General features: G+C 36.8%; 1 protein-coding gene across 8 annotated transcripts in view; it reads right to left on the reverse strand.

Moving 5' to 3' along the window:
* VPS13B (vacuolar protein sorting 13 homolog B) overlaps positions 1-21272 on the reverse strand; it is a 741189-nt gene that overhangs the window by 91398 nt on the left and 628519 nt on the right. For all 8 annotated transcript variants that reach the window (XM_087447588.1, XM_087447586.1, XM_087447584.1 and 5 more), the window contains 3 exons: positions 15574-15770; positions 6454-6635; positions 4515-4864 (listed from right to left, as the gene is read on the reverse strand). In XM_087447588.1, coding sequence (XP_087303714.1) covers positions 4515-4864; positions 6454-6635; positions 15574-15770 — 729 coding nt within the window. The remainder of the gene's footprint in view (positions 1-4514; positions 4865-6453; positions 6636-15573; positions 15771-21272) is intronic.

Genomic DNA, 21272 nt, shown 5'->3' on the forward strand with positions numbered 1-21272 from the left:
GCCCCACTCCATCATTTGCCATTTTACTGAGGGGAGGGAGAATAAAAGGGGCTATCACTCATGAGCATGGTGATTTAAGTGATTATGAGGCCTGAAGCCAAGAAATCTATGGATGAACATACCTGGACCAAGACCAGACCTAGAATCTCATCTAGAACAGTTATCATGGGAGGCAGAGTTTACTCCTAGTTATTCAGAAGGCCTCCAAAGTGGATGGGAAGTGCTCTATGGCTGCAGTTGGGAAGAGGCCCTGAAAGACCTCATTCTTCCAGAGGCCCCCGAGGGCTTCTAAGACCTCGCTCTATCATCCATCTATTCTCACCAAACCCCTATTCTCACGGAGTGGAACCTTGCTTGACAGCCACACATCACAAAAAGAGTATCTGGCTGAGTGAGACTAAAGCAACAACCAACGATTACCTGTTGTCTACCATAATACTCTCTGCTGTGGCTTTTAATCACGAGCTGTGATTTCAAAACTTGACTGCTGGCGGGTTTTAGAAGTCCTGCCTGCTCTGGCCCCTGCTGCATCTTGAACCACTCTCCCTTTGCTCACTACACTTCAGCTCTGCCAGCCTTCTTCAGCTCCTCCAACACTACACTGGTCCCCTTCAACTCAACCAACACGTCAAACTCCTTCCTGTCTCAGTGTCTTTCCTCTGCTTGGACCTCTTTTCCTCCGTGCTTGACTAACGTCTTTCTACTCAGCTTTCCGGTTCCTGTTTTCAGGTCACTTCCTCAGAGTAGCCTTCTGAGATCCTCCCCAGACCATGTTAGGTCCCCCTCTTTTATGTTCACATAACACTCTATATTTCACCTTCATAGCACTTACCCCTACTGGGATTAAGTAATTACTTGTATGACTATGGGTTCAATATTGTCTCCATCATTAGACTCTATACTGCATAAGGGCAGGAACCAGGTCTGTGTTATTTACAAGTTAAATCTCCAGTATTCAGCATAATGCCCGATACATAACTACTCAATAAACACTTATGAAACAAATACATTAGTAAATTTAATTTTTAAATTTATAATGTAATATAAGCTCACCGTAGAAAAATTAGAAAATACAGAAAGTATGGATTTTTTAAAAAAAAGTCTCTAATTTTACTCCCAGAGATAACTGCTATTAACATTTTGGTGAATTTTCTTCCAGCAGTTTTTCTCTTCTGAGTATCCTGCCTGTTCTTATCCTAGTCTATCCTATTCAATCCTATCTTACATATCTTATATATTTACGGGTTTGTAAACCTTTAATTAAACTGGAGTCACAGTATATAATTAGTTTTGATGAGATTTTTCCATTAGTATTATATAATCAACATAAACTGCTCTTCTTGTAAACATTTTTCTTTCCTTTAGGTCCAAGAGTACAACGATGAAGAAGGGGATACGATTCCAAACTCTCCCTTAGATCCACACCCTGAGATTAAAATTCAGTTTTCATAATGAATTGGGATCAATCTGCTGGTAACACAGAGGTTAAGTTACCAGATGGGGCTTGAGTAGAAAACAAATAGTATTACTTTCTTCATCTCTAAAAACTGACCTTTAATAAATGATGAGGGTTTCAGGAAAAAATGTAAATGAAAGAACACAAGGGGGTTGTTTACATTTTTCTGAAGAATACTCAAAGTCCTCAGGGAACTGTTTCTCTACTGCTCCTTCATCTGTGGAGTTCATTATAACTGTAATAAGTTTAAGCATTTCTGGGAATGTCTTAAATTCTGGTATATTATAAAAAAGTTGTATACATTTTATATGATATCATGTAGGTTAAACCTCAGAATGCTCACTCAGATTTGTAATTAAAAGACAGCTTATTTTGGGCCGGCCCCGTGGCTTAGCGGTTAAGTGTGCGCACTCCACTATTGGCGGCCCGGGTTCGGATCCCGGGCGCGCACCGACGCACCGCTTCTCCGGCCATGCTGAGGCCGCGTCCTACGTGCAGCAACTAGAAGGATGTCCAACTATGACATACAACTATCTCCTGGGGCTTTGGAGGGAAAAAAAAAGGAGGAGGATTGGCAATAGATGTTAGCTCAGAGCTGGTCTTCCTCAGCAAAAAGAGGAGGATTAGCGTGGATGTTAGCACAGGGCTGATCTTCCTCAAAAAAAAAAAAAAAGATAAAAAGACGGCTTATTTAAATTTAAGATTCGTGCAGTGTTGTAATTAAACAGATATTATTTTGGTGTAAGATAAGACATATGAGCATAACCTTGATTTTTAAATAAAAATTCCCTTTAAATGCTGTTTTGTCCAAATGTGGGAATGTGACATAGAAATATAAAGCAAACTCTAAGTGGCATCTTGGGTCCTTAATCTGGTTTCACAAAACATTAATCATTTACAAAAGAGAGAAAAAAATCTACAACCAGAGAAATCAGACAATGATGAAGGCTTCTGTTAATCTTGAACTTGTGACCTAAAGGTGAAAGGCCAAATTGTTTTACGCTTCAACGGTCTGCTCCATCCACACTGGATACAACTGACTTGTCTCAGATATGAACCCGATAAAAAGTATGTGGAGAACTCAAATAACTTATCCTGGTTATTAAATTCATATTTCTCATTGACAACAATTATACTGTATATGAGCATTATACACACAATAAAGTCCAAGCTTAGAAAACTAAACTTCCCCTCTAAAAGGGATAAACCACATTTGGAACATCTTAGAAACAAGAACTTAATAACCCTCTATAAGCACATTTCAACGTCAAATGTCCTATAATTTCAAAGTAGTGCATTTTTGTATTTGCTTTAGAATACATAGGGTTAGACGCCTACCACATTAAAACTTGGTGGCAAGTACCCTTGACATGGGAGGAAACAAGAAAATTACAGCAACAATTACAGAAGTATATCCTCTTGTGGCTCATGTTAACATTGCCAAATCCCTGTATAAATCAGAACCAACTATTCATAGAATGTACCTGTCAGCAATATGCTACGTGACATATGGCTCTACTTAATCAAATATACAATTCCATTTTTAAAAAAACTTAGAATATTCCTTCAAGGCACTGTGTTAGCCAGTCAGTCATTCACACTCTGATGTGGTTTAAAACATTTAAATATTTATGCACCGTATTTTATTTATATGTATAGCTGTGTCTAACAGAATATTTTTATCCTGGGAGGAAACTGGTGTTTCTGAAGGCCATTTTGCAGTAGTTGCTACACATGAGTCCTCTTATAATGGCCCTGATACCAGGACAAAAATATCCTAGGCTTAAATGCTCTATCAATGACTCTTTTATATTTTCTAGGTTTGTTTTTTGTTAAATGCATTGTTCAAAATATGACAAAAAACAGAAATTGGAGCCATGGAGGTTTTTTTCACATCGCTATTCAAACCAGCTGCAAAGATTTAGATCACACTAGCTCTTATTTTACGCATGTCCTTTGCAACAAGAAAACCATGGAATGCCCTTAAAAAAGAATTTTAAAATATGAAACAGATGTGTTATCTTCTTTCCCTTTGCTATTGTAGTGCCATGTTAGGTAATTAATTCCTTAGTCTAGTATAGGTCTTCATGCATATAAAGAAAAGAGTTTATTCCCATAAAAATTCTTAAGTTAGAGAACTCAAGCCCCTCCCCTGCTCCCCTGCCACCGTCCCCACATGAGGTCAGTGTGGGATGAAGGACCATTTCCCTTGGTGAGCCAGCTAGCTTTGCACAAATGCATGTAACATACACAAAATGTGGGGAAATGTCTCAGCTTAAATAGCAACACAAACACTAAGGACATACAATATTATACTGAAAATCAGTAAGGGAAACAGAATTGATTTGTTGTTCAACTGCTGAGTATATTATTATCAAACATTCTGTGAAATTATTTTCCTGATAGTGGACATGGACAGGTTCCTCATTTTAAATATGCCATTCAGCATAGACTTATATTTCATCTCTTTTTTGATATGGCTAATTTCTGACAAGAGATAAAAGTAAAAAATTATTAACCAAGAGTCTTTGATTAAAAAAATTCATTATCAAGTGCTTTGTAGTGAATCAAAATGGCAGAATGATAGTGAGGGGAAAGATTAAGACTATACTGAGCTCGCATATTTCCTCTCACTGTTTTTTCTCTTTGAAAAGATGAAATGCTTATTATCAGAAAGGCTCCCACAGGTTCTTCATTTCTGCAATGGATGCTTAGACAATTTCAGACATAGCTAAGTTGAAGCTTTGGCAAACTAAAGCCATAATACTTGGAAAAAATTTCTGGGAATATGTTACTTTCCACACAGATGTGGTACATTAGTCACAAAAATGTGGGCATGATCTCCGATGCCTGTGTAGAGAACCTGTATTCTCCAAAGCTTTTAAAAATAACATGCATCACTTTGCCAAAACAGAGAAGGTCCCAAATATTATAGTGCCCATCAAATTCTTCATTCCCTCACATTTTTGTTTGTGCTTAACTTACTACTAGAGTGATAACATAGAGTGCCTAGTAAAAGATCACACGTAAACTGTAAATTGTTCTAGAATGTGCATACCTGTTGCCAAGCTTGTATTGCAGTGTTTAGAGAATGAACTACATGTTGCCCAAAGTTTACAAATATAGACTCAACTATGATGGTGCAGTCAAGCAACTTTTCTACCGCATCACTGGAAACCGCAATCTGTCCAAAGATGCTGAAGGGTTTCACCACGCTTTGCATCGTAACATTTCTGCATTCTAGAAGTTTACAGTCTGCTTGAGCTGAGAACCGGATGTCCTGACAGACAGAACTATTATTCCACTGTCGAAGATAGATGTGTGGTTCTCTGAAGGAAATAATCATGTATTCTAGTTCAGATGGCATATTTTTATCAGAAATAAATGGCTGTAGGTATTGTGGTGGAGCTGTTGAGAAAACAAACAAGAAATACAGCAATTGAGATGAGTCAATACTTTATGGAAATAGAGACAACATTTAAATTATTAGACTTTCTGGTTATTGAATTTAATATTTGGTGTTTAATAAATTCAAACATTCTCTTGAAGATATTACAATATCTGAATTACCACTTGATATTTGCAAACAAAACTGTTTTGTTCACTCAGCAAGTCTCTCAAATATATATTGTCCAAAGGTTACATTCACTTTCAAAGAGAAAAATTTGATCACTGAAGACAACAAATAAAATGAAGAGGAGGTAAATATCTAAGGAGAGTTTTATAGAAGTGCTCTGTACCTACCAACCAAATCACAAAACCAAAAACATGACTCAAAAAGAGTTAGAAAAAGCAGGTTTGGGCCGGCCCCGTGGCTTAGTGGTTAAGTGCGCGCGCTCCGCTACTGGCGGCCCGGAGTTCGGATCCCAGGCGCGCACCGACACGCTGCTTCTCCGGCCATGCTGAGGCCGCGTCCCACATACAGCAACTAGAAGGATGTGCAACTATGACATAAAACTATCTACTGGGGCTTTGGGGAAAAAAAAAAAGGAGGAGGATTGGCAATAGATGTTAGCTCAGAGCCGGTCTTCCTCAGCAAAAAGAGGAGGATTAGCACGGATATTAGCTCAGGGCTGATCTTCCTCACAAAAAAAAAAAAGAAAGAAAAAAAAGAAAAAGCAGGTTAAATTCCATTTTTGCTGAAAAAGCAAGATGCTTAACAACAGCTGTGTTTAGTTTTAATCTGATTTTTTTTTTCCTTTTTCCATTACATGTAGGTTGAAAATCTAATACCTAAATCAAGATGTATTAACTAGAAAAGGCTTGGTATAGACTTTTAGGAATAATTATTTATGTAACATTAGCAAATTTGTAAAAGGCTACTTTGGTGTGTGGGAAAATTTAATCTTCTACCTTACAAATTTGTAAAAATGCTAGTCCTTTAAATTATTGGCAAATTTGCCCATCTTTTGTAGAAGGCATTCGTGCTTTTGAAATCAGGTAATATCAACTACTTTTGGAATCTATTTGCCATTAATGTGATGGCTCAGGATACAGAACAAAAACAGACATATTTCTTTCAAAGAGATCATAACTAGAATAATAGTAAAACCTGCAATTTTTGTAACTTCCTTGAAAATTCTCATTGGGAAGCATGCAAAACCATGTCAGTTCAATACAGTTGATAACTCATATAACAGGTCCACAAAATGGTTCAAAGTAAGGGGAACACCTGTTATACAAAATCAACTTCAGAATAACTTTGCCAGTGCTTGTCGTTACAGGAAATGAACGCTGCTTCTAAAAATTTCCACCACCATATGGGTATGGGTGCTGATTAGTAGTGAAGGAGCTTTGGGTCAGGGAAGTGATTAGCAACTACAGAACCTTGAGACATCAATAATATTGTAATACACAGAATGGAAACCCCTCGAAGCCTTTTTACTTCCTGAAATTAAATTATCTGGGTAAAAATTGATGAATTGTGTCTTGAGAACACTCAAGACAAAACAATAAGTATTAAGTGGATGTTATTCCGATACTAAAGTAAAGAGTACCTGTGCCTAGTTGATCAAGGTGATGACAAAGACGGAACTCCAGGTGAGCAAACTGGAAGGAAATGCAAAGAGATGGGACAAACCACGGGGTAAAACAGGAGTCGACTCTGGTACAGGCAGCCAGGGCTGTTGGAGTTACAAGTTGGTCACAAGCGCTTTGAGAACCGGATTCACTTGCAGAACTATGGGAAATAAGTGATAAAAGAAGTTCAATAGCCTAAATTTCCCAAAATATAAGTGAAATGTCTTTCTATACGGGTTTTTAAAGCTAGCACCCACAATCCTATAGTCAATATGTTATCATCAAATCTTCCATATTTACTCACATAAACTAGTTGTTTTTAAAAATTAGGTTCATGTTGATTATTTTCTATGAGTTATTAGCAGAAAAATTTCAAAAGATTCCTCAAACCCCAGGCCATGTTGACCTACCTCCAACCCAATTTTCTTCCATCCACATCTCACATAACTTATGGACAACTTGTTCTCTTATTAGTTTAAGACCAACACAATTCAGAATATGACTTTGCTGTTCAAAAAACCCAATACTTTCAGTGTCACCATAAATGTTTCACTTTTGTTTTACTTCTCCAGATTGCCCATATCCATATTCCCATATGAATTAGTCAATACTCTTTATTGAACATCCACTGAATACTGCACTAGGTGCCATGAAACTTATGACCATGTCCAGAAGAACCAAGGTCCCATGGGCAATTACACTGCATAGGTCATCTCTTCACTTGTCCATTGGCTTAACACCATTTTATACAAGTAATATCTGATGAAAAGGAATAGTGAAGGCATCCATAGGAGGGAAGAAGTTTTTACTTGGTGGCTGCTGGTGTGCAAGAGAAACATGCTGCCTAGTTGCCTTGCCTCAGTACTAGTAGAAGCATGAGAGCTGGGGATTGGGAGGGGGCAAGGTGCATCCTGGTAATTATGGATCACTGAATAGATGCTGCCCAATTCCCCCTCACTGTTCTCTGTCCTCCTCTTTCTAAATCTGAAATTTGCTCTGGCTTCCAAATCCTTGAGGAGCCTACAGAAGAAACACTGTAATTTACAGTATCCTAGAGAGAACTATGACAGGAAAAACTAAAGACATAAATCCTTGGTTTTCAAAGAACTCACAGTCTAACTGGTGATATAAAATATGTAGACATTTAGAAACATTATAAAACAGAACAACCACCCAGGAATAGGAAAGCCGGAAGTGCTGCCAGAGTGGAAACATAAGAGGAACTCAGAATGGCGTGAGGTGAATCATGGGAGATTCTCAGAGTGCGAATCTTCAGCTGAGTTTAGAAAGAGGTTGTGAAAAGGCTGGTGAAAACAAAAGCTAGGAGCATTCCAACGCATTTACGGAGTGTTTAACTTGAAGGAGTTGATAGTTCTGTGGTGCAATGTTAGTAAATCTCCATTGCATACAAAGAAAACACACACTCTGGTGCAATATGCTATTGACTGAATGCTATGTACAAAAATGCAGCTAAGTACACTCTTAAAACCTTCTATAAATTGGCAAACTAATCTAAATAGCTTTCTAGGAATTTAACTGTGGAGTTACAGACAAAAGATTTCATTGGCAAGGTAAAGTTAAAACTTGTATTTATTCAGAAAGAGCAAATGTATTAGTTGCACATGTGTTTTACACATATGAACTCTTTCTCTTATACCACTTTAAGAAGTTGTTAAAAATAGGGTACAATGTTAGTCAAAATATTATTAAAAATCCAGGTAAGAGTTCTATAAGATCAGTTTTAAAACAGTGAGTATATAATTTGAGGTGTTTATCTGAAGTATTTTTCTTGCCAACTACAATTTTTGACAATCTTGAGGTTTTCCAAGATTTATTTTTCTATCTCTTGAGAGTAGCAGATACTATATCATATTAAAGAAGTTTGCTAAATCATCGCGAGTATGTGCTGCAATCTTTATTTATAACAAATTGATTAATTCTTCATTTTTCCTAAATTAAATGCACAAACAAAAGGTTAAAAGGGTATTTTTAGGTATATATAGTAACTCCCAACATACTCACTTGGTAGCAATACTCTTTCAGGCTTGAAATCCTGACTAAAATGGTTACTAGGTTAATCTATATTTAAAAATTTAGACTTTTATTTAAAAATTGGAGTCATATCAAAATAAAAATTCCTTAAACAAAATTAACATGGTATATATAATCTGAATATACTTAAACTATATTTTGAATCACTAATAGTTTTTTGATACTCAATTTGCTCATCATTATATACCATAAAAGTAGTATACATATGTTTACCTTTTACATAAGGATTAAAAAGACCGAAGTGTAATAGAGCTAAACAGTCATAAACATGAGAGTCATGGCTCTGCTAGGGACACTTACAGAAGCTACATTTGCATAATTTCCTTAATTAAGTACAATGGACTTTGCTCTGATCCAGATATCAAAAGGAAAAACATAATTTATAAGATGTATATTAAGCAGAAATAGAGAGGAAAGTAAAAATGGCTCCTAGGAGCAAGACCTCTCAAATAGTAATACAAAAAACTCAAGATTCAGTAGCTAGTTCAAGTATCAGTAAGTTCCTAACAGAAACTCAAATTTTTAGAATAGCAGAAATATTCTGAAAAGTTAATAGTATGGCAGGAGTGTTACATATCCATACCTTCATTTTACCCAAAGGATTACTTGTCAACTGTCCTGAGCGAATTATAGAGGGACATCAATTCTTAAAACAAGGGGTGTTTTAGTAAGTCTAGGTCTTGACTGATCCATACGCACTGCAAGGACCCAGGCATAATCCTTAAAGATTCACCCGCAGATGTCATTCTAGGGTGAACCCCTATGGCACTACAGGTACCCATCAATGATCTGACTTAATTGACGAAGGCTTGAGCTTTTCTCTGGATCCTTCTGTGGTAATAAGAGTTTTATCATATCTCACGCCATAGCATAGTTAAGCAGAGAATGACTGGGGTGAGAGGCCCTAGACGAGAACGCTTGCACGCTATCACTTATACTGTAATCGTGGGCAAATTACTTCATCTGGCTAAATCTCAGTTTTCTCATCTGTAAAATGAGTATAGTAATTGGACCTATTTTTTGAGTACTAAATGAGATACTGCATACAAACTGCTTAGCATAATGTCTAGCACTCCATAATAATAATAAAAAAAAAAAACCCATCCTTCTTTTTCTGGCTGGCAAACAGGGCATACCATACTGGCTACATAGTTTAATGTTAATTGTTGGTGATTACTTTTAGCACCCAAGAGGGGTCTCACAATATCACACTGACATTCATCTCAATGTGGCATTGTCTCTTGGCACTGGTTCACCTAAACTCTCTCCTGCCTACTGCAAAAACACTGCTCTGTCCATCCTGGGAGAGTGCTGCATGGATGAGAGAAGACAAGGGAGGATGGTGTGCCTGCTGCATCATGTTCTCTCGACTCCTCAGAATCATCGTTTTTTAAATGTTTTAACTCTAACTCAAAATAAGAAATACACTTTTATTGTAATCTAGTACACATATAAAATGGGGAGGAGTACTGTAAATATGACACACTCTGATATTTTAAAAATTGTGGTAAAATACATATAACATAAAATTTGCTATTTTAACCATTTAAAAGTGTACAGTTCAGTGGCATTAAGTACACTCACACTGTTGTGCAACTATCAACACCATTGATCTCTGGAATTGTTTTATCTTTCCAAACTGAAACTCCATAACCATTAAACAATAACTCCCCATTCCCCTCTCCCTCATCCCCCAGCAACCACCATTCTACTTTGTCTCTATAAATTTGTCTGCTCTTGGTATCTCACATAAATGGAATTATGCAACATTTGTCCTTTTCACATAGATATTTTCTATTTTATTAAAAAAAAATTCCAGCTGCAACTTGCTAAATCGATTTCATGATCCACTAATGGGCTGCAATCTGTGGTTTAAAAAAACAGGCTTAAATGGGTCTTCAGGTAAAGGACGCCTTCATATCTGACTTTAAAAAACAGAGCGAGCAAGAGAGAGAAATCTCCCACGGGTCAGAGAATAAGCACCAGGACAGAGAGACTTCATTAATACCATCAGCCTAGAACTTTAGGTAAGACTGGAGGAATGCTGAGTACTTTGGGGAATGCGTATGGGGAGAAGGACTACCTGGCAAAAGACCAACTCCCTGGAGGGGTTGTTACATAGAGTTCAATCACCACCTAAAAGGAAATAGTAAAAGGCTTCATAATTTTATTTATTTATTTATTTATTTTCCCCCAAAGCCCCAGTAGATAGTTGTATGTCATAGCTGCACATTCTTCTAGTTGCTGTATGTGGGACACGGCTTCAGCATGGCCAGCAGTGTGTGGGTGTGCGCCCGGGATCCGAACCCGGGCTGCCAGCAGTGGAGCGTGTGCACTTAACCTCTAAGCCATGGGGTCGGCCCCTAAAAGGCTTCAAAAAGACACTTGAGGAAAAATACAAGTATCCTTCTACCCAAAGGAGACAAGGCAAAAACTCCTGTTCAGCCCTAGGAAAGAATTTTCTGGATAAATCCTGGATTATATCATTGTATGACTAGCAACATAGGTGACAAAGTGGTTCCAAATGTCAATATTTCTATCTGAATGGTTTATGAAAGTCAAAAGATTTTTAAAAACAGTACCCAACAAATTTAGGTACATCTAAAAGTGCAGATCCAAGTAGCCAAATGGAGGGGAACAATACCTGGAGGCCACAGTCACCTTCTGGTAGAAGAAAGTTCAACCAGTGAGAGAAAAGAAATGATCCAGGGACTTGACCATCACAACGCTCTTCCTCTGATTCCTCCACTGTCTACATATGCAAGAATCAAGGCTTTGGGAAATGAAAAGCATCTGCTCCATCCACACAAAAAAGCTGTGGACCATTGTCTCAAAGATAACTAAATATGAGTGGACAGTGACTTTTTTTATGGGATCTTCGGGGAGTAGGAGAAAATCTTTTTTTTTTTTTTTTTGACACATATAAAGATGAAAGTACTCCGAAAAACTCACTAGAGTTTCAAATTTCATTGCGTGAAGAAAAAGCCACACACCCTCAAGCCACTTCTCTTTCCAGGATGCCTTCTTCCACGAACCAGCATTTTGGGGGTGGGGATATAAAGTCCTTGTAAGCAATCTGCTCTGAGATGTTTAGCATCATGAGAAAATGACCATGCAATATGGACCACTATCCACCAAAGACTTGGCACAGGTGAACAGAATTTAGCAGTATCATCAAACAACTTGTAATCAAGATAACTGGACATATATATCAAGATCTGCACAGTTATTATTGTGCTACATGATAATTGCCTGTAATTTGTGTGACTTTACATAGTCACATACTTCTGGAGTTAGCCGTTCGGGGTGAGGATAAGAGGGAGAAACAAAGTAGAAAGCTGCTCTGGTCTATCAGAAGACATCTGATTGATACCAGACCCAGGGAATCTAGCAGGGTGGCCCAAAGCCTGAGAGTTGGGCCCACCACTCTGTTTCCCTTTTTTCCTCCTAGGGTCAGTCACTGGGTAAGAAACTGTAAATTCTAAATACAGTGAGCACTTGCTGGCTATCTTCCGTTTGCTCTCTAGATCCACTTTCTATCCTTCCTCATCTTCTTCTCTGCCCCTGGACAGTATCAACAAGTTGCTTTGTCCTCTGGTTTGTCCTTTGGTTCAGCCAGTGGGAGATGCCCACCAGAGATAAGAAGGTGGGAGAACAGTAGGGTGAGGGTATGTATTCCCCTGGCTCCTTCTTGGCCACATCTCCATACATTGCTGTGTCCCTCTACCAAAAGCAGCGACAATCACCCACTCTGAGTTACTTTTGGTAATGGCTCTATCACCTGGCTCCTTCAGGCCTAAGAGTGGGATAGTTCCCCAGGGTTCCTAGCCCCAGGGTACTGAACCTTCCGTTAACCCTGCCCGCACTTTTCTAAATAGTGCTTTCATTAAACTCTCCTCAACCACCCAGTTTGAGTGTGCTGTTTCTTGTCAGGACCTAACTGATAAATGGGGTTTATTTAGGCTTCAGCAATAGGCAATGGGTGTAGTTTAATACATATCTGGTGAGATTAAAGATAAATAGTTGAAATAGATATCCTGATCATGGCTTAAAGGTTGTATCTCTTGCCTCCAGTCCACTGTACAGCAAATAGAAGTCTCCTATAGATCAATACTACTGTAAAAATTAATTAAGCTTTAAGTTACTTAACTTCAAATGCTACCTTCAAGAAAACATAACCATTACCAATCATTCTTTTTCATATGATCAAGCAAACCATTAGTTAAAGATGGTAGAATGTAATTATTACAAATACACAGAGATTGAATTAAAGATAGTATACCCATATGAGATAAACAGACCAAGGTTTAAGAGATTGAATCTTTTGTCTCCAGTATTTTCTATTGAAGGCTGCCTGCCACCCCTTGGGCTGAGCATCCTATTTTTAAGGAAGACCTCAGATTAGAAATCAGTGTCTCAAGGCCCAACAGTTAGTTGGTAATAAAGGCAGGACTTAAACCTGGGTCTTCTAACTTGAAATTCTCTATTAAATAGTGCTTCTATTTACTTATACACAGTAATGCTATTACCACTGAGTTACCCTATACTGTTGTAACTTTATGCCAATTGTGGGCAATATGCTTTATTTATTTTTTTTTAAGATTAAGCTTCATGGGACTTATTTTTAAGAACTTTCTTCTAGTAATGTATAAGTCTGATGCATATCCTCCTCAAACTACTGAGAATATTACTTATGATAAGACAATCTCTAATCATAAAACTGTCAGTTTTTGTTCAGTTCTAGATTTCTCGTGACAAAATATACTAAAGCTAACTGTAGCAGTTTTTTTCTGCATGAACTGTTGACGTATTATCAAAGTACTGATGTTTTCTCTCTAGAAACTGGATGAAATTTATTCACTGTCCCTTTTGAAAAATTTCTTAATAGTATTTTATTATGTTGACTTTTAAATCGACTCTTTAAATTTAATTTCATTAATATCAATTTCTACCTGAAAAATGGTTAATGTCAAACAATTTAAAAGCAAGATCCATTGTAAAATATTAGGTAATTGGAAAAATCCCAGGTGAGGACAAAAGATCGGTGATTACAATGTCAAAAGCTTGTTGAAAAATTGCCTGAATTTGATCGTCTGCATAAATTTCCATTCCCTAAAGGTTCCACATTTCTGTAGCGCTAAGCTTACCACAAAAGTAATTTTTATGAATGTTTCACATTCAGAAGAATTAACCTTCATCTAACATGCTTTTTTCAATGATGAAAGTGCATTCTTTCATAACTAGAATCAAGAAATGATTTCTAACTCGATACTATTAATGAAACTCAGATTTTAAAAAATCAATTTCATTACCCACAGCTCTATTTTCTGAAATTTCCTAGTTTCTGACTAGGTATCCTATACTAAGAATAGGCAATCTTTCTATCCATCTGCAAACTCCTCACAGGATGGGTATTCTTTTCTTTTCCTTCTTTTTTTTTTTTTTTTAATAATTTTATTTATTTATTTTTTCCCCCAAAGCCCCAGTAGATAGTTGTATGTCATAGCTGCACATCCTTCTAGTTGCTGTATGTGGGACATGGCCTCAGCATGGCCGGAGAAGCGGTGTGTCGGTGCGTGCCCGGGATCTGAACGCGGGCCGCCAGCAGCGGAGCGTGCGCACTTAACTGCTAAACCATGGGGCCGGCCCTGGGTATTCTTTTCATTGCTGCATTACATATAGGTAAAATCAAGATCCCACCCCTCTAATATATTTTCACTAATTGTATATTACTAGATAATACACTAGGAAGGTAATTATTTTTAAAGAGTCCAAATGACCTAGAAATAGAATATATAAAGTATAAAACATTATTATTAAGCATACAAAGTAATCAATGAAAAAGACTATGAGGTTACAGACTAAAATGTTGAGGATATCTCAGTGTAATATGATTATGGGTGGTGGTATTTTCTTTATTTCCCCAATGTTCTCCAATAAACACATATCATTATTGATGAATAAAAAAAAGCATTCAGGGCCGGCTTAGCGGTTAAGTGCGTGCGCTCCACTGCTGGCGGCTGGGGTTCGGATCCCAGGTGCGCACCGACGTACTGCTTCTCCGGCCATGCTGAGGCCGCGTCCCACATACAGCAACTAGAAGGATGTGCAACTATGACATACAACTATCTACTGGGGCTTTGGGGGGAAAAAATAAATAAATAAAATTATTAAAAAAAAAAAAGCATTCACAGCTATTTATAATATAAAGCAGGAATCAGAATACAAAACGGTGTGCTATGATTATAACCTTGCAAGGCAAACAATAATGGGCAAAAATAAAGGTAACATAGAAAAGAGAGAATAGTTGATGTGCAGGGTGTTGGAATGGTGGATGTTTTTTCTCTCTGTTAGTCTGAGAATGTTGTTTGGGGGAAAAAGAAGAGATTATATAAAAAGAATAAGATAATGCTCAAGCCCACTCATCAGGAGAATTTGAAGGTAAGACACTGAAAGTGATGAGCAGCAAGACGGGCATAGGCCCACCGTACACATAATATCATATGACCCAAGAAAATTGTTCCACTGATAGTGATTTAGTATCTTCTAATATCTGGAAGCTTGTCTTTTAAAGTTTTTTTTAAACCACCTAAGAAGGATATATTTTCAAAATTTATCTTTTTAGAAGGAGCTAATTCAATTTATTTAACCTTTTCTTTTAATGCCCCAGGGTTATCACTATACATATTGATTACCGTATCATTAAGAGTCTATTGAGGTGTGTATAGCTCTTTTCCTCTATAGTTTTTGGTTCAGGATGACTGGATTTTTTTTCTTAGTTTGCATTTTGTACTTTTTTCTTTTTATATTTAAGGAACAGGTTCTCAGTGAGGGCTCACAGGGCTGTATTATGAATAAAACACAGGATTATTAGTACACAGACTTTGAAACATTAGCTTCTATCTTGCTTCCTGGTTCTCATCTGTAGTTCAGACAGAAGCAGCTGCTAGACAGCTGAGACAGAGCTAAGTGAGGGCTCACTAGATGAGATGACCTGACGATTGTTTCCTAGTACAATGTCACTATTTCATTTTTCACTAAGTTACCTTTGGTCATCAGCTCCATTTTGACTGCTGTTCAAGACAATTCTCCAAAGATCCGAGGATACCAGTTTCTTCTGGTCATTCACAAGATTGATATTTGGCAATTGCAGTTCACAAACTTTACTTTCAGACAGACTAAATTCTCGGAATGCAACAAAAATCTTCTGGAGTTCATCCCAGTATTCCAAACTACAAGGAATCTATGTTAAAATAAAGAAGATTTTAGAAGTTGCAAATAGAAATTACGCTTCTATATTTGTTGAAATGCAATTAAACCTTCATAAAAGTTATAACATTAATAAGACTTTTAAAGGGGATAAGGTTATACAAGACAGTAGTTTAGAATTTCGTTCCATAGTTTTACTCATCCTGTTTACCTACTTTATTTTAAAAGACTCATTCAAAAAATAAATAAATAAAAGACCCATTCAAGAATAATACGTGAAAATAGCCAAGAAATTTTGTAAATAAAAGAGAAACAATGGGGAACAAATTTTACCAGGTGTTAAGTGTATTTTAAAGCTACTGCAATTAAAAGATAAGGTTGGAGTAGTAACTTACAAACAGATTAGAAGAATAGAATAAAAAATAGTGTAAGATGTAAGTATAAATAAATTTTAGTATGTAATGAAGGTGCCATTTCAAACAAGTAGGGGAAAAGTGGGAAATGAGGTTGCAAGAACTGGACAGCCATTTGGTAAAACCAAAGTGAATCCATTTGGTAAAACCAAAGTGAATCCTTACATCATTCCTTCACGAAAGTAAATTCCAAAAGGATCAAAGTGTTAAAGGCTAAAAACTGAAAACATAAGAGAAAAAAATCAGTTAATATTTTTATCATAATAGGGAAGCCTTTTCTATGTATGGCATGAAACCCATGGATGGGGAAAAAACCACACAACTGACACAATCATAGTAAAAAAAAAAACAGGAAAACTAGGATAAGACAGGTAACATTAATGATAGATCTAGGAATAATTGTCGTGATAGCAGAGAGCTCTTAACAAATCAATGAGAAAAAAGTAAACGTACAGAAAAATAAGCAAAAGCAGTTGTTGGAAAAGGCATTTAGCCGTGGGCCCTGAATGTCCCTGCATGTTTTTGCTAGGTAAGCAAAGGATGCAAGGCCCTGGGAGCTGTTAACTTTGGCGATTTCACCGGTTGTGTTTGCAGAGAGCAGCCTTGAGGGATGAGGTAAAGTCTTTCTCCAGGACAAAGAGCAGACTTGCTCTAAAAGAGGTAGATTTGACAAGCTCCACGTTTCTCAGCTGTGCCATTCCCCCTAGAGGCCCTTCTGCATCACCCTCATGGGACCTGGGGGCAAGAGGAACCAATGCAAACATGATGCTCATGCTAATTGTGCCTTGCCCTGAGCAATAATGTTTTTTGTTTCTGACTCAAGAGTCTTATGTCTTCCGCCACCATCTACGAAACACTAACAGGCTAATTTATTAGTTTGCAAAAGGTAAAATCCCAGACTCTGACAGCAATTAGTTCACAGAATAAGAAATATAACCAGCCAGTAAACATGAAAAGATACTCAACTTCACTAATACTTAAAGAAATTCAAATTGATGAACAAAAATATTACATTATTGCTTTAATCTAGCAGTTTTAAAAGACTGACAATTCCAATTTCTGTACAGGTGTGGGGAAAAAGCATTTTTACCCAATATTTTTGGAGGGTAATTTGGCAATATCTATTAAATGCTTGGAAGTACACGTCTAAGAACGTCTTACAGAGATTCCAATGTCAGTGTGTGTGTTTATGTATATTTACTGCAGTACTGTGTTAGTAAGAAATTGGAAACAACTCAAATATCCATCAATAGGGGATTAGTTAAACATAGCACGCAGATCTATACAAGGGATTATTGTACAACCATTAAAATGAATAAGGAATATCTATATATACTAACATAAAAGACAAACAAGATTTATTACTAAATTTTAAAAAGTAGGCTTTAAAATAGAACATGTGAGTTGATCCCATTTGTTTTAAAAGAAAAAAAGAAGATTGGGCTCAGATATGTCTGTTTTTTTGGAAGCATTCCCTAATTACCATCCTTAGAGCTTATACTGCCTCTCTTGTGTCACTTCTATATCTAATAAACTCCTCTATCATAGAACTCAATACACTTTACAATTCCTTGTTTACATGTTTGTCTCCTTTAGTTGACCCTGAAATCCTAGAGGCAAAAATGGCACATTATTTTTAAAAATGTTCTTAGTATCTTACACAGTTTTTGGGATACAATAGGATCTTAATAAAAGCTTCCTGAATGAATAGATTTCTCCTTAACTTTTCTTTCCTAAATAAGTGATTCTTAATCTTTCAATGGGAATAAATTTTACCTCCACCTATAACAAAGTTTCTTTTCTTTAAACAGGGACTTGAATATCCATGTGTGGAGAGATGCTAGAAGGAAGAAAGGGGAACAAAATGGACATGAATAAGAGGCTAACAGTGTGATGAAATAGAAGCATATGTTCTGGTCAGTGATAAGGACAAGTAACACACTCATAGTATTCCACTTTTAGCCACCATTTCTTGAAATTCTCTCTTTTCTTGCTTTCTATGACATACTTTTTTCTAACTTTCCCTTCTCTGGGTCTTTGTTCCTATATTCTCTTTCAGCCTGAAATACCCATAGATTCCCTAGTTTCTCATTGTCTCATGTCTAAATCCTTCCCATCTATCAAGGTCCAAATGAAATACCACCTTTCTTTGAGCCTTTTCACCCCCCCTCAGATGGAAAAATTCTCTCCCTTTTCTGAAGTCCAATAGCTTTTTGAAATGAGAATCCGTTTCATAGCTCTTATCACTGTATACCTCATGTTATAGTTATTTCTATACATGACATCTTCCTTAGTAGACACATGCCTTGAGGGAATGATTTCCAGTTGGCTAAGCTTTGGATTTTCACAGCACCTGGCAAAGCATATATAGTGAGTGTTCAAAAAAAGTTGCTGAATGAATAATTCATGAATGAATTAATGAATATACATATACTGGGTGCTTCAGCCCATTTCTGGCACATAAAAAAATCTCCACAAAGATGTACAGAAGATGAAAGCATGAACTTTGGAGTCAGACCTAACAGGATTTAAGTCCTAGCTCCATTAGCTATGAGTCCTTGGGCAAATTAATTTCTCTAACATCAATTCCCATTATCTCTAAAAAGGGGATGACAACAGAACTACTCTCATGAAATGTTGTGAGGATTAAATGAGACAAAACATCTCACTTAATATCCACATAAAAAAAGCTTAAGAAATGTTAGCTACTAATTATTTATCCTTGTCATGCTCAAAAAACACTTCCTAAGCTAGGGGTTGTGACCAGAATCAGGAAGGTTGTGATTAAGAGTCCTGCTTGTTAGATTTCTTAACAATGGCTTGGATCCCTGGGAAGAAAATAATAAACCTTGAACCTGGATGTTCAAGAACACTGTAATCATAGTTTAATATGGTTTTGTGCTACACACCTATTAAAATGTGGCCCTCTAGGTTGGCTATGACTTGAGAGATAAAGGAATATCTCATTGTTTAACTCCTCTCGTGACTGCCAGTGAGTCAGTCCTTTGGCTTAGGACATTCATAACCAGAGGTGCATAAGATGTGGGAAGTAGGATAAGACAGAGAAAAATATAAAAATCTCAGTGGAAGAGGGCAAATAAGTTTATAAAAATCATATTTAATACACCTATTTTTTTTGTAATACAAATAATAGAATGTAAATTCAAAATTATCTTCTTGGTAGAGAGGTTACACACAAAATAGGGTGAAAAAAATACTTGTTTCTGGTATTATCTCCAGACGTTCTCCATTAAAATATATCATAGCTTATGAAAATTATCTGTCACATTGGAAAGCAGAGTAGGGCCTTAAGGAAAAAGTACTAGCGAGATTTGATGTACAAGGCGAGGGTTGGAATAGGTCCATAATATAAGGCAATCCAAGCTGGGAACCATTGCGGGAAGCCATTTCGCAGTTTAGGGGCAATGAAAGTGGACTGTACCAACAGTGGGGCTTAAGAAAGGAGGAACTGCTGGAGTTCAAAAAGACAGATTTGGAAGAAAGCCAAAAAAATCTTTATTTGGTTCACAACTTTGTGTGAGGTGGGCTCTGTGGTTACATACTTCAATTGGAACATTCCAGGCTACTCTGAAAATTCAGAAAACAACAGAAAACTACTATAGAAATACATCCCAAAATATGTCAGTTATGTGTTTGTCAAGATTTTCCTTTATACACCCTATTTTCCTTGGTTAATAAAGGAGTATTAATAAATTCACTCCAAAAAAGACTTCTGTTGAAAAAATTTTAAATTGTATGCCTATAAGTGTGTTTGCAAAGGTCACATAGTAATCCTTTTCCCCATTATAAGGATATATTTGTCTTCAAAACTTCAAAAGAAAAGCTAATAATAACACTGAGTACAATTAGTATTCTAAAGGTAATTTTAGTCAATTGTACATTCAAATATATATTGATCCATAAATTTATAAACCATATAGATATAATCTTTATATATTCTTATTTCTCCATTATAAAAAAAATCTTGTTGGTATTACACTCAGGATAAAATCCTGGCTCTGACACTTAGTTGTCTACAACTAAGCAACACTTTGTTACTCTCTACAACCTTCAGCAACTTATTTAATGACTGATCCTCAGGTCCCTCATTTGTGAAATGCAGGTAATTAAAACTATATTGTTTTTAGGCTGTGTTAAGGATTTTGGACTTTATCTTAATGTCAGTGGGATATCTTTGAAGAGTTTTAAGCAAAAAAGTAATGCAGTTAAATTTATCTTTTTAAAAAAGATAAATTTATCTTTCTGGATACTGTGTAGAGAATGGATTAAAAAGGGGCAAGCATGGATATGAAAAGACCAATTAGTAGGCTAGTGCAATGTCTAAGCCAGAAATGTAGATGTCTTAGAGTATGGATGGTGGCAGTAGAGTGGTATGTGGGAGATTCTCGGGACATAAAAGTTGGTTGACTGATCAGAAAGGAGAGGGAAGTGTTAAGGATGACTCCCAGGTTTTTGGCCTGAGCAACTGTGTGGATGCTGATGTCTTTTACTGGGATGGGTAAGATTAATTGTCTCGCTGGGGAGTAGGTTTGTGGTATGTGCGGGGTAGAGGAGGGTAATCATGAGTTCATTTTTAGACAAGCTGAGTTGGAGGCACCAATGAGCCATCCAACTGGAAATCCTGAGTAAGGAGTTGGCTATTCTGGAGAGTGAGAGAGGGAGTTAACTGGGTTGATACATAGCTATAGGTTTGTCTAGCCTTTTGTCAGGAGAGTGTAATGGAAGGACAGAGAGCAATGAAGTTTAGGGCATTTATTTGCAAGAGGGTGTTTTAAATGATGAATTAAGAATATAAACTGGCTAAAAGTGTATATGAAAACAGAGTAAGCTGATGGATATGGAGAAAGAAGAGAACTATAGGTTTATATATAGTTTAACAAATGACTTATAATGGGGCTTGTTGAGTAAGCAGGCTGGAGATATTGAGAAACTGTGATGGAGATTAGGATGCTGGAATGAATAATTTAAGAGGCAGAGCAGTTTTGGATGATGACAAGGCCCAGGGCTTGTGTGGGGAAGTAAGTAGTTAGATGCAGTGGAAGAGAGGATCACTAGCATGAAGAGATCAAGCTGGGGTTTTGGCTGGGTCCTTTACATAGATG

Source organism: Ceratotherium simum, chromosome 23 (assembly GCF_057802395.1).
Source record: "Ceratotherium simum simum isolate JZ-2026a chromosome 23, ASM5780239v1, whole genome shotgun sequence".
Classification (NCBI taxonomy): Eukaryota; Metazoa; Chordata; class Mammalia; order Perissodactyla; family Rhinocerotidae; genus Ceratotherium; species Ceratotherium simum.